This window comes from Condylura cristata, unplaced genomic scaffold (genome assembly GCF_000260355.1).
Source record: "Condylura cristata isolate star-nosed mole 26May11 unplaced genomic scaffold, ConCri1.0 scaffold00008, whole genome shotgun sequence".
In the NCBI taxonomy this organism is placed as follows: Eukaryota; Metazoa; Chordata; class Mammalia; order Eulipotyphla; family Talpidae; genus Condylura; species Condylura cristata.
This window is the reverse complement of record NW_004567109.1, coordinates 4146408-4161046: the sequence shown is the minus strand read 5'-3', so window position 1 is coordinate 4161046 and position 14639 is coordinate 4146408. Positions and strand designations below refer to the sequence as shown.

General features: G+C 43.3%; 1 protein-coding gene across 2 annotated transcripts in view; it reads right to left on the bottom strand.

The window, feature by feature from the left end:
• Nucleotides 1–14639, bottom strand: part of VPS13D (vacuolar protein sorting 13 homolog D (S. cerevisiae)) — a 184381-nt gene that overhangs the window by 90079 nt on the left and 79663 nt on the right. For both annotated transcript variants that reach the window (XM_004678519.2, XM_004678520.2), the window contains 8 exons: nucleotides 13346–13593; nucleotides 11672–11863; nucleotides 11234–11360; nucleotides 9554–9696; nucleotides 6112–6242; nucleotides 5725–5900; nucleotides 3429–3552; nucleotides 2406–2641 (listed from right to left, as the gene is read on the bottom strand). In XM_004678519.2, coding sequence (XP_004678576.1) covers nucleotides 2406–2641; nucleotides 3429–3552; nucleotides 5725–5900; nucleotides 6112–6242; nucleotides 9554–9696; nucleotides 11234–11360; nucleotides 11672–11863; nucleotides 13346–13593 — 1377 coding nt within the window. The remainder of the gene's footprint in view (nucleotides 1–2405; nucleotides 2642–3428; nucleotides 3553–5724; nucleotides 5901–6111; nucleotides 6243–9553; nucleotides 9697–11233; nucleotides 11361–11671; nucleotides 11864–13345; nucleotides 13594–14639) is intronic.

Below are 14639 nucleotides of genomic sequence, written 5' to 3'. Positions count from 1 at the left end.
TGTGGCTCAAGAGTCCCAGGCTGGGCGGAATACTGCTGCAAAGTGCATGGGGTGGGGGCTGGATGAGGCTTTATTTATCCTCCTGGCTCCACTAATTTCTCTCATCAAAATCCTGATAAGTTCAAAGTTAAAAACTAGTTTTATGATACCAAAAGCACAGGTGAGGCCCCACCCCCAAAGTAGTAAATTAGCTTTTGACAAAAATTCAGAGGAAAGTAAAAGGGAATCCACAGATTCCTGCAAATCATGTATTGATAAGAGATTTGCATTCATATCAGTCGACAATAAAATTCTTAAATTCAACCCAAAAAAGCCAAAAAATAAAATTTACAAATGGGCAAGGGTTTGAATAGACATTTTTCCAAAGAAAACATACAATTATCCTAAGAGCACAAGAAAAGATTCTCAGCTTCATCGGCTGTGAAGGGGGCACAACTCAAAGTCATACTGAGATACCGCTCTGCATCCACCAGGATGCCCACACGTGCAAGAAAAGGAAAAGAGCGTGTTGCTGAGGACGCGGAAAAGTTGGAACCCTTGCACGTTGCTGGTGGTAGCAAGAAATGGGTCAGTTGCTGTGGAGAACAGTCGCGTGATCCCGCAAACATTAAACAGTGCTAACCGCAGGACCTAGTCATTCCACTCGTGCTACAGACACAGGAGCCCACAACGAATGCTTGAAACGCACACGAGGGCACAGCAGCACTGTTCACGACAGCCATGTGGCAGAGATGACACAGGGCTGCTCAGCAGACCAGTGGATAAACCGAGGGCAGCCTACCCACATGAGGGCTATCACTGAGGAAAGGAAACGCGGGCACCTGCCAATGTGGGTGGAGCTTGTAGAGATGACGCCATGCCCAGAATCCTGCATGTGAGATCCCACTTATTGAAATGCTCCGACAGGTAAGTCCATAGGGTCGTAGCCTGGTGGGCTGCCAGGATCTGAGAGGAGTTAATGAGGCATGAACTACTTAGTAGGTTTGGGGCTATTTCTGAGGTGATAAAGCTGTTGTAGGGGAGAGATGGTGGCGGCGTGACAGGGGCAATGTCCTAAACACCACTGAACTATTCACTTCAGAATGGTTTCACGTTGGGTGAATTTCACCTCAAATTTACATTAAGAATCAACAAGGCCAAAATAAAATTTGTCCACTTTCCCATCACTAGATTGCCCCCCAAAAGCAAAGAAACAGTATCTAATCTCTCTCTCTCTCTCTCTCTCATCTGTCCCATATCTGTCCAGCCCACTAAACTCATAATCCTCGATTAGGGTTCTTGAGTTAAAGAGCTTACTGACTACTGGAATTGAACTGAAGAACGTAAGCAGAAAAACATGATTAACAACTAGATTAAGAACTGGTTTTGTGAGGCACTAAAACCTTAAGCATGTCACACTGTTAAATGCCTTAATCTTTAAAAAGAAACAACGTGACGGGTTGAATTACAACCAGATGAAATCCCAGCACCACCATCACAAAGAGCCCCGCGGCAGACAAGAGGATGGTTCTTCTAAGGAAGGACGCTCACTCTACCTTGCCCGGCTGTGAAATCCGGACTCTCGGTGGAGGAGAGAGAACACACAGGCTGGAGATTATTTTGTGCGCCTCCGACACAAACAAAAGAAACCATAAGTAATATTATTCAGAACACTTTTCAAAGGAATGACTTTAAGTGTCCTATTGATCAGGTGATTTATATTCATAATGCTATAGATTTAGTTATTTTGCCTGTTTTCATGATAAACTCTAAAAGTGGCCCTGCAGCAGCACAGAAAAGATCAGCTGTTATTTACAAGCTAATGGATGACATTTGGAAGCCCAGTGCTTTGAACCTCTGTGCAAACCCATGGGCCCGTCCCATAGCAGAACAAAATGGGTTCACTGTTTTCACCTGAGTTTTCTAAACCCAACTTGTCAGGTGAGAGTGAAGATGTAATTGTAAATTAACTGGAATTATTAAGATCCCTTACAAAGCTGCTTCATCAGTAATCTCTAAGGAGGAGATGATTTGAAAGTCAGTTTCAAAAGAAGTGCAAAACAAACCTAGAAGTTATAAGAAATTTTAAATAAACATGAAAAAATTAGAAAACACCACAGAAAAAGAGGAATTTAAGGTATAAGAAAAAGGCTTTCTAGTAGTTGTTAAACACTCGAATGAATTATTGAGGGAGATGTTTGAAAAGAGAAGAGTCTTACCCCTTAGGATAAATTTTAATCTAGCTATACAAGTCAAGGGTTTAGAGTAAAGCCCTCTCAAAACAGAATCTGAGTCTAGGACTGGTAATGAGTAGAAGGAATCTTTCTTTATCGCTTGACCTCCTGCGAACTGCTAAAAATTTAAAACCAGCTAGTAGTAATTAGAACCTTCTGTTTTACAAGAACAGTAATTTCACTCAGCATTACCCTGAGAATGTGTATGTAGCAGCAATGTAAATGAAATTTTCATAGTAAAGCTGCCGGTTGTCCTGGAAATCATTCATGTTGCAGCTGATCTCAGAGGAGCCTGCCCCTTTAACAGTCAGGGTGATGAAAGGTGGCAGGGTGGGTTCATCCCAGGCATAATCCAGTGACATCATGGGCTTCACCTCAGTTCGAAGCCGGGGCTCAGCCACACCATGCTGAGTGAAGACAACCGGGACCTACAGTAGAGGCAGAGAGGACAAAGCGGTGGTGGAAATCTAGAAAGAAATTCCATGCCTCCTTGATTTAACTTGCAGAGTCTTCCCAAATGACTCATATACAAGACATAGCAAGTGAGGTTCATCATCTCACCCCTTCAAATGCCTTAAAAATCATCTTTCAAGTTGCAGAAAACTCTCCAATGGAAGGACTGGGCTACGGCCTATCGGGGAAATGGCTTTCAAAAGCCAGCCTGTGTATCTAGGAGAGCCATTCTGTCTTCGAAGTGGCACCTTTTCTTCCCTCCCACCCCCAACACCATCCTCCCCATGGTGCACTTTGCAGACAGAAAGGAATAGGAATTGTGTAATTTAGCTGCAGAAAGTGGCATGTCACATGTTGTCATTCAAACATATGATTTAAAAGAAAAAGTAATGATTTCTTTTGGGGCTTGACATGGGAGGTTATGACACTGCTCACTGTAACCAATAACCCTGGGACTGTTCATTCCCCCGCTACTGGACAATCTGATTCCCCTCTCTATGGAATGCCTGCAGAAGGCACTATGTCAGCTGAATCAAGTTCAAGTATCTTCTTGGGGCTGAAGTCACTCCGCCTGAACAGGGGTGCCCAGCAACCAAAACAACCCGCAGAAACCACCTCCTAATGGCAAGAATTTCTAAGACAGTTCAGTGAGAGAAGTCCCTGTGTAGCTTCTTTTAAACCAAGTTAAAAATGTATTTCCCCACTGTCTTTAGTCTTTAGGCATATGAAGCTGACACGCTGGCTTCCAACTCCACTTGATACCTTAGAAAAGTTGTCAATTCGGAAAGGAGGGGGTAGCTGATCTGTGTCACTAAATGAGATCCTGTAGGTAGCTCCTCGAAGAGTAATTTCCACACGTAGGAAGAAGCATTTTCCCAGGGTGTCTCTGCAAGAAAAGGAATGAAAAAAGGCCACATGAAAAGGTGGAAACAGGGCCCTCCCTGGTGGCACAACAGGTTAAAGCGCAGCACAATGAAGCTGTCTGCAGCCACTGCAGCAAGAGCTTGATCCCTGGCCGGGGAGTGACCCCCAGGGCGCAGCAGCCCTCTCCTGTCTCCCTGCGGCTCCCCTCAGCAGTGTGTTTCAGTCCATCTGCCTGTTCTGCTCCCCACTCTGTCTCTGGGGAATCCTCTCAAGCCGCCCCCCAATCTCTGACGTGTACCCTAGTTTTTGTATGCATAAGTAAATAAAACTTAAAAAAAAAAAAAAAGGTGGAAGCCGGCTGCCGCACGCTTTGTTCTCACAGCCCCCATGTTGCCCAGACCACCGCCAGCAACACTGCACGCGCTCTGAGCCCACCGAAAATGCAGGCACGGATGGCATAGCCGTGCAGTACTGAAGGACTGACTCAAGCCACGTGGGAACAGCAAACTAGCTGCACACCAAGATCTGTACGTTTTACTTGTGGATCCCCTTGGGGTAAGAGTGTCAGTGCAGCAAAGGAATGAGGATGGGTCACACTACATGAAATTGCTGCTATTAGCCTACCTTGACCTAGAAAGGCAATTTTATATGATTCAAACTAACCTATGGCTGGAATTGATACCAGGGCTCTCACTGTAAGATAAGGGAAGGGAAGGGAGAACACCGGATAGTGAATTCAAATAAGCAGAACTACGCCACATTTTAAAATTTCTACTTATCACAGAACAAAATCAATATAATGAAAAGACAACCTATGAAATGGGTGAGAACAGTACAAATCAGACATCTGACAAGAGGTTAATAACCAGAAAGATGTAGGACTCCTACAACTTAACAGAAAACAACACAATACAAAAATGGGCAAAGGACTTGAACAGACATTTCTCTAAGGAGATGTGCAGACGGTCCAGAGCACATGCAATTACTAGCCATTAGGGAAACACGAATGAAGCCACAAGGAGACGCCACCTCCCACCCATTACAGTGGTTGCAAACAGGAAAGGATGTAGAAATTGCAACGATTGTGCATTGTCAGTGGAAATATAACAGGATATGGCTGCTGTGGAAAACAGCACGGCAGCTACTCAAACAATTAAAAACTGAATGACCAAAGGAGATGATGACTCTACTGATCACACACCCAAAAGAACTGAATCAGGGATACAGACATCTATGCACCCACGTTCAAAACAGCAGCACTGTTCACAAAAGCCAAAGGGTATACACGCCCAAGTATCCTTGATGGATGAGAGGGTAGAAAAACTGTGGTCAACAAGAACAATGGAACACAATTCAGCTCCCCAAAGGAAGCAAGTGCTGACATGTAATAACATGGATGGACCCTAAGAGTGTAAGCTAGGTGAAAGTCAACCCCCAAAAGTCTGACGCTGTCTGATTCCTCTTATCTGAGGTACCCAGAAGAGTCATTATCAGAGTGGTTGCCAGGAGTGGGGGGAGGGGCGTGGGTGTTTCATGGGCAGAGAATTTCAGTTTTGCAAGATGAAGAGGCTCTGGAGACTGACTGCACAATGTAAATTTCCTTAGCTCCAGTGAACTTAAAGTTGGATATGACCTCTTTTTATATACTATGGGCATTGCACCACAACATAAAAAAAATTAAAAATGAACATTTGGTGAAACCAGCAAGTGAAGTCGTCCTACACTAGCTGAAGTTCAACTTGGCCGTGTTTTCCTAACAAAAGCCTGCGAGTCACTGGGGTGAACACAGAAAGCCACATGATTTCCTGCCATAGCATCGAAGGACAGTAGAATCAGCACAAGTATGTCAGCACAGACAACAACATCTACAGTCAGTGTTATCCGTAAATGCCAATGTTCAGTTCAGACCATCGCAAACTCAGAGCTCCCCCTAAACTGGTAACTTCAGACCATGGCAACTACGCAGTGGTCCACACTGTGGACAATGTTTTGAACACGTACATCAAACGTCCACTCACACTTCCCAAGTTCTAAGACCTCTGAGTGAGAAATGAATGTGCCCATTTCACAGAGACTCTTTATTGTTATATAATCTATAAATATTTTAAGCTTCTGTGGTATTTATAGCTTACTAGTCATACTACTCCACCTCCAACGAGGCTACTTAATGTTTAAATGTAGTCTCTGAACTTACCTCATGTTGATATGGAAGGAATTGTTCTTGTTAACTTCAAAGCCTCCAGACCAAATGCAATTGGGAATGTCCATCAACCTGACGCATAACAGTTGATCGTAGTCATTCCGAGGCCAATGAAACACCACACTGGAGCCAGGGAGGGTGGAGATGTAACCTTCAGGATTGGCCGTTCCCTAAAACACACAGGATCCCTGGCTTTGGTCAACAAGACAATCGAGGTTGTCACTGAGACCCTACTCCGAGCTTTGCCCTCGACTAGGGCACTAGGGGCATGGAATGGCTACTCACGTCGTCGAACATACATGGGAGGGGAAACACCATGACATGCAAACTCACAATGTACTATTAAACAACCACTAGTCATTCTTTAAAACAGACTCTTACCTGGCCCCTGGCAAACTCCCTCTGTGCAAATGCAAGCTTGTGAGATGATTTATTATCTAATAGGTAACGGGGGGCAAAGATGACCATACAGGTGTCAATGTATCGACCTCGGCCTTTCTTGACATCAATACCTGCAGATAAGAAGAACCATCTTCTATGAATTGATTAGAAGACAGTAAGTCCATGATGTAAAACTAACATCACAATTGCATTATTTTCTCGGAGGAAATGACAGTATTACCCAGGGATGGAATGCAAACATCCACATACAAAGCATCAGTGTTTAGTCCTTACTGTTCTGTAAATGGCCTGCTCTTCTATGCCCACCCCAGTGATCCTCAGAGTCCTTGTTAATGAAAATCAACCAAAATTGACGTCAGTAGCAACATCAATATTCCCGTAACTCCTAATTTCTGTATAAAATGTCTTTTCTCCTTCACTATAAAAATTACAACTGCAGCCAAAATACACAGATGTTCAGTCACACATACCTTGGTTTCCATTTATGAAGTGCCTGCTAAGGCTGTGTATGTGGTACATTTCTGCTTACATCAAGTTCTCCTTGGGAGAACTTGCCCCTTTAAGCAGGGCACAGTAGAAATTCCAGATCACAGAACAGGATTCTGTACTGCCCTGAACTCAACACTCTTCCCTAGTTTTCTGTTAGCCCACTGGCTAAGAAGCCAACTCAAACCTAATCTAACTATTGCAGAATGTATTCATTCACAAAGGTTTTCAGAACATGCAGTGTACTAGTGGGATGGGACAAACAAAACAAGGAAAGAAAGTCATAATCAGAAGTCCCAAAATACCAGGTCTCAAAAGAGTGAAAAATGTAATAGCACTGAGTTATCTTAAAAACTCTGATAATTTTTAAAAATTTAAAATTCAGTGGAATGAATTATTCATTGACTCAGACAATAAATATAGTGACTAAATTCAATGTACTGGACTGAGCTCTGGTTAGATAGAAATAATAAAAATATTTGTTGAGCTCTTAATATGTGTTATGTCCTCTGCCAGCGGCTCTAGACTTGATTCTCAGGACAATCTGATGCGTTTTCTTCACAGATGGGGGACATGTAGGGTCACAGAGTCAGCAGGTAGTTTGAGATTCAAGCCCAGGCGGCCAGCCCTGGAGGCCTTCCTCCCCGGGTAGTGGGTCAGAAACAAAGGCTCTACTTAGGAGCAACAAGTGGTCCAGAGAAGCATAAAAAAGAGAGACCTTAGCATCTTACACCAGATGTCGGGATGTTCCGACAATAAACACACCCATCTGTGATCTCCGTAGTTCACTTGTATTGGCTTGAAAAATCTGGTGTTCCTTTAATACAAGACTGAAAGACTGAACAAGTCACAGACACTATAATCTCTGAAACGCCTAGCTTGGAGGTGGTCACACTGGGAGGGGCTAGACCATTGCTTTCCTTCTGTGACACACAGCGCAGTGTTCGTTGTCAGAAAGGACGATTAGCGTTAGCTGCCTGGTCCAAACTTTATTTACAAGCCAGTCCACAAAAGACGTGTTTGATTTAACATCATAAAAAGAGGCTACTACACCAAGCCTCATCTTCTGGAAAAATCCAGCTTTCTTGTTTCCCTTTTCATTGTGGGTTGCTTTAGCAAACCTCTACTGTATCAACAGCAGATTAGATCGAAATGTTCAAACCACTTTAGTGATACATGTAAAGTCAGCTAGTATGCCCTCTTCTTGGCTTCTCAGTTTCAGACTGTGCTTTAAACTTTCCTGATAGGGAGCAAGTTATAAATCCAAGTCTTCAAAAGTATTTAACAGAGACTACAAATTCCTTTAATAACAGAGCCAAGACTTCCTGATCCTCAGCATTCTGTCTCAGTTCACCCTCTCTATACATTTCTTTAGTTTAACACCAACATTCAAATCACAGTCTGGTCCCTAGAAACATATGTAGGACATCTTCCTGGATGCCTCTAGCAAATAAATTTATGTGTCACTTACTACACTACATAGTTCTGACTGGCCAGCTCAACTGTCCTGTAAGAATCTCGTGGTTCCTTAGTGCTAAATGCTGTAAAAGGCACAGAACAACTTCCCCCTTAATCTGTCCCAACTACAATGTCCACAGGACCTGTGGGTAGCTTTCTTTGGAAATGCCCATCAAGGACAAGATATCTGATATCCAGGCAGAAAGCCAACCTCAGCGTGAAGCAGCCTTTGCCTCTTCACAGGGTGGAGCAAACAAAGGTAAAAGAGAAAAAGAAAACTGATCCTTAGCTGAAGGATCAAAATAAAAATCTCAGTGTCAACATTACAGGAAACAGCTTCCATGTCCAGGAAGAATGAATATAAGGTCCTTTTTCAAAAACATTAATAGGAAACTAAATTAATAAAGCCTCTAGAAACTGTTCAGTGTCTCCCTGACTCTCCATGCACTTCAGGGACAATATAGCTAAATGAATAATAAACAGCCCACTTCAGCTTTTCCTTCTATAACCTGAGTCTTAATATCTGAACAGTCCAAAACATTAGCCAACGGTTAGGGTGTCTACTCAAATTCATTAAAATAAATATGATGAAAAATTCAATTTCTCAGTCACATCTACCACGTTCCTTACTGTTGTACTCTGAAGTATTTGCAGCTACTGGCTGGTGTTACCATTCTGGACAGCACAAAACAACATCTCCATCAGTACAGAAAGCTCAATCAGCAGCACAGCTCCAGACCATGCTCCAGTGCTCTTAGAGCTGGAGAGCCCTGGAAGCACCCGTGGAAGGAAGGGTGCAGCACTGACCCTGAGGCATATTTGATCACCTTTATCTTAACCCTTCAGAAAATGTTTAGTGTTTCCAGTGGCTGTAAGGAATACAGACACAATATCCTCCCCACTAGTTTCCTGCCCCCTAACTTCATAAACTAAGCTAATTTGGGAGCTTTTAATTATTACAGTTACCATTTAGCTGGATCAAATTCTCTGCCTCAATTCAATGTGTACATCCCAGTCCTCATCCTGCTTCTGACCCAGAGTTCCCCTTTGCATCTGGGCAAGTCACTTAACCTCTCTGCTTCAGTTTCAAGAACAAAGCTTCTTACCCTCAAGGGCTTGCAGGTTTTAATGAGAGCGTGGGAAATGCCTGGAGGATGAAAAGCATTCTAAGTGTTCCTATTATTCTCATGAAAAACAAGGATTCAAGCCAAACTGATACTTTCCTGACACAGGTGAGTCTGGAATTTAAACAGAGCCCCAGGCCTCAAAAGGGCAGTGTTCAGGGGCTCAGCAGGCCCCTAGGAGATGAGATCTATGCTGATCTGGGTCCAGCATTCAGAGAGGAGGTATCTGACCCAAAGCCAAACAAGAAAATCAGCATTTGGAGTGGGGCCAAAACATACGGCCAACTACTTCCTCCAAGACTGAACTCACTGGCCCATGGTTCTGGTTTTCCTACTGCCCAAACATAACCCACCAATGTTATAGATCAGCCCGGGGCGGTTTCCTTGCTGGATGACTTTCAGAGCTCGGACGCCGCTCCCACCATCCAGCGAGAAGCCCTGACACCAGCCCGGCATGCCTTCAGGATGAATCCCCCTTCCGATTCTCATCGTGCAGCTGTGGGGCAGAGAAGCAAAGATGTAGGTATTGATCCCTCAGTGTCTGCCTGACTGCTCAGGGAACACTGCTGTAGCTGTGCCCAAATCACGCCTGTGACACAGGCTCTTCCTCACTGTTTGATGCCTAAACGGCGATTAATCAGTGGGCAAAAATCTTAGAGGCAGCCACATACACAGGCATGAAATGTATGGACATCCACAGTGTCACACCTCAGGGGAAAATGTGGTGATTCTGAGGAAAATGCAGCAATGGCCATTACAAAAACAAGGATTCCTCTCAAAAACAAGGATTCAGGGCAAACCGATAATGTTCGGACTTGGGATTTCAAGAGTCCGTGAACAAAAGCACAGGAAGGATGTGTGGAGGATGCAGTTCCTCTGAGGCCCGATGCTGTCACACGGCAGGGCACTGTCTGGGTGACCTGCGTCTAGTCACAGGCTCTGGAAACACAATCCATGGACCTGGAGCCCAGCTCTCCTACGAGTAGGCAATGTGAGCCGAGACTGGAGCTCCCTCTAGCACCCCCTCCCACCTCAAAATAAAATGATATTGTCTGTTCTGCCTAACCCATTGGGATGTTGGAGAACTGAAATGGTCTCTGTGGGAATGTTTTGGGAACCACTGACTGGCCTGAACAAAACAACATTCTAGATTAAAATGTCAAGTCCCAGATCTAAAATTGACAAAAATCTTTTAGGAAAAGAATGAAATGGGGCTGAGCGGTCTTTAATGGGGCTGACCGCTGCCTACCGGTGTGAGCCCCCATCGCCAGCCCCATCTCCACTCTGGTGCCCCTGGAAGACACCTCTCCACTGGCAGTGCACTGCCCCCACAGGCTGCAATGAGCTTGTAGTGTGCTTCTACAACTAACGGGGTGCGCTATTTTAAGTCTCAGATACCCCCATCTGTCTTTGGATTAGGGCTATAAATCAGAAGCAGAATCTAAAAAAAGCAAAATGTCAAAACCAAGAACACAAATGATTTAGAGCTCCTACCACACATTAAAAGGACACGTCATTTAATCTGGACAATTCTTGCTTTTCCCTTTTCTTAAATGTGTAATGAGAGTGTTGGAGATCTGGAAATGGCACATTTTATATCCAGGATAAAAAGAGATAGATTTCAAAACCTTGCAGAAAAGGACTCGGGTTGGATTAATGGGTAGGGGTTCACCAAAGCTTCACCAGCTCCCCTGTGTGCCAGCTGTTGTGCTGTGCTGGGAGGAGAAAAAATGCAGAAGCAAGAAGGGGACCTGTAGGCTTCCCTTCACTGGCGGAGTTATGAATAGAATCACTTCAGTACGTGTAAAATAAAACTAGCTTTCATTATAAAGCAACCAAGTGGTTTATTTTCAATATCAAATCACACAGAAATTAGATCCGAAAAAATCCCATTAGGTCATGGTCTTACTCCCTTGCCAAGGCGGAGCTGTTATCTACAGTGCGTTTCTACGGACACAGACATACTATAGCCTTTGCTAATTTTCCCCTTCCCTAGGAGCCTATTTCCCCTTCCCATAAATAACTCTACTCACAGGTTTGGCTGCTCTTTGTCAGCATAGCAGAATAAGAGAGGACTCAGGCTCCGGGCCAGCTCATGTTCCTCAAACTGGCCTGCCGCGTCTGTCTTTGCATTGTCCTGCCTGAAGATCAGCGGTAATCCTTCAGGAAAGAGGGGGAAATGCACAACAATTCCACCAACTCTACCCAAGGTGCAAATAGTAAAAGTATATATATATATAAAACCATCAGGAGGGAAAAGAGTAAAAATTCAATTTATTTAGTGGATTTATTTCATTCTCTAAAAGGATAGTTCTGATATGATTAAGCACTTACGATGGAAGCAGGAACATTTCAGCAGCTTAGACTACTGAAGTAATCTATTTGCATTGGCCCCATTTAGTTAGCTGAGCAAATAAATCGAATTCCCATGACCAGAGCCAAAGACCCACTCCAGAAGCCTCTGTACACACCTGTTTTGTTAATCAGCCAATATGGAGCAGAAATGAAGATCTTTAAGGAGCCTTCTGCTCGGCACACAATCCGGATGGTGAGATTCAGCTGGCGCCGGTTGATGTCATAGAGTCGCATTCGAACCATGTAGTTCTGGGTTCCAGGTGGAATGAGCAATTCCTTACAGAGTGGGAAATTCTCCAGAGATACGCCTAAAGAAAATATAAGTCACTGCTTTTCTGGGTTCTCACTTCAGTTTGTCAAAGTAGTCTACAGCCAAACTAAACTGGATTCCTTTTGGAAAAAATCAGTAACTATATATCAAGCTAACAAAAACTTCATTAGAATGACCCTTTTCCTCTAGCTGGGGTGAGGTAAGTATGAAGCAAACCAGATGGCATGAAGTCACCCTAGGGCATCTGAACTGTATGATCATTAGGAGGATGAGAATGCCCACAAGTTGCCAACAGCAGCCATGACTATTCACAACATACTATCTAGCAGGCCCCAGGCTGGGGCACTGGAACAGCAGCTTCCGGCAGCCAGACTGCCTGGCTCCGAATTTTCGTCTGGCCTTACCAGCTGCATAATGTGGGGAAAGCTGCTGAACCTCACTGTGTCTCATCTGCCAAAGGGGGTTAACAACACCCCAACTGCAGGACTGTCCCTGAAAGTGATGATCCACATACGCATGAAGACAAGGAGAGCCAGGCATGCAGGCTGGTGGAGGGGTGAGAGGACATTCCCATTCCATACAGGGGCTTAATAACCATCTCTTGAAAATGTCTTAATGTAAGAAGCAAAGACCTCTCTTCTTTCTCCTCTGAATGGACAATCAGTATCGGAGGGCATTTTTCTTTTTTCAAATGAATTCATGGATTTGTATGCCCACTGACACGTCAGTTTATTCTGACAGGACACATTGCTCAAACCATTGAATTTCAGGCTCCTTCTCTGTAAAATGGGCACATCAGCTGTCTCTGCCTATAACATACACTGCTGTGAAGATCAAACTAAAGAATTAAGAGGAATCACTTACAAAGCTGTGAAAAGATAAACAAGTAAGTCATTATCATCTCAATATGTCTCCAAAGCTGTACAGAAACCTCTTACCCTATCCTCCAGCAGCATGTCTTTGCTCTAAGTGCTGAACATAGGATAATGATTCTCTCCTTCCCGTATTCATCTCTTCAACTGAAAAGTACTCGATGCTTTAAACATTATTTCCCTAACTTCCTCACCAGTAGAATGTGAGACGTAACTAGTGCTGCAGGGTGACACGCACCCTGTGTGACGGACGGGTTGGACGCAACGCTCGGGTGCACACAGCTCCTGCTGAGCAAGTGCTTTTTCCTCGTAAAGAGAAAGGAGACAAAGTTTTGCTCACTTAAGAGCCCTGAGGAGTCAAGATTTGAAAGGTGCCTATTCTACAGTCACATGGCGAGGGAGAAAAGCAAGGTCAAGGCCGTGCCGAGGTGCCCTTTGTAAAGCTTTTGGGTTTGTTCAATTATTTCTTTATTATAATTCTCTACTGTTGAAGGTTAGATTTTTTTAAAAAACTACAAAAATCCTTTGAGCTGTTTACTGAGATTGTATAAGCACGACTACTTCTCCTAAATGTTTACCAAATGATCTCAAAGGCTCACTGACAATTTCACAGAATTATCACAAATGGCCATTTGCCCAAGCCTTACCCAGTTCAATGTTCTGGGAGGTATCAGCTGTGTGGAGAGCCACCTCTCTGCCGGGTTTCAGTGTCCCATTGATTGGCATTCCTTTAACATAAAAATCAAGTTCACAAGGTAGCAAGTTGCAGATTACCACTGTTGGCAAGAGATATATGGTATGCCCGGGCTGTCTGAAAATCTGTTTTGCACTGTCAGAAAATATGTTTGAGGGCATGTAATCTGGATAATTCTCTTTCTTTATGGCCACACAAAACCTATGAAGACAAAATGATGCAAAAACCATCAGCCAGAATGAAGAATTTGATATTTTTCCTCCTTAGCCAAGCATGAGAAAGCATAACATTAAAAAAGGTTCAAGAGCTTAGGAAGATACTTGCAATTTTCAATCCAAACACATTCATTACTTTTTAATTACGTCCATAGGAGAAATGTGTACAAACTCATGTTTCATGAGTTTCGACAGTGACATACACGATTACAGAATATACTGTGCACGGTTCCCGTACTTTTTCTTTTTGACCTTTGTTCACAGCCTAGTAGATGGTCTCTTGTTGATCCTTGAATGTGAGGTCTGGAGTTGTTGATTAAAGTGTTGAATAAATGTCACACCTCAAACCTCTTTATATGTTTATTATTTTTGTTTCCTTTATAAGTTACTGAAGGGTAAAATCACCATCTCTGGCTGTATATTTATCTTTTCTCCCTTTATTCTGTTGTTAACTGAGCAAATATAGGTAAAGGACATACTGGAGTACTAGTTTTGAACCTACTCTATAAATTTAAACTGAATCAATGCCCACCTTCACTGTACATTAAATAGGAAAATAGTCTCTAATTTAAAAAAGTTGAAAGTCTAAATTCAGAAGAGCCTAATGACAGCAACCCAGTAATTTTTACCATCAAATTTAGTAACATGACACTTATATTCTTCAGAAGGGGAAAATAGGAGTCTAAACAGTTAATTTTGTTCAAGTCCTCAAGAACTGTCAGTAGGCAGTACATGAACTTCATCATAATTCTGAAATCTCTCAACTAAACAAATCCCAACACCAGGATTTTTCTTCCCAATTTGGAAAAGGGAAGGGAAGTGTTACTGTTTCCTTCTCTCCTACTATCCTCTCTTTGTGCTGGCAAAGACACCCAAATTCCTGATCTTTATGTGTGAGTGCTGTTTTTGTTTCCCCACAGATAATAGATGAGAAGTCCCAAATGCCCTTAACCCACCCAGGGCTCGCCCTTGACTCTGCATGAACTCGAACTCAAAGTAAGGATCGAGAAAACCTCAGCACTTGAGTGAGCA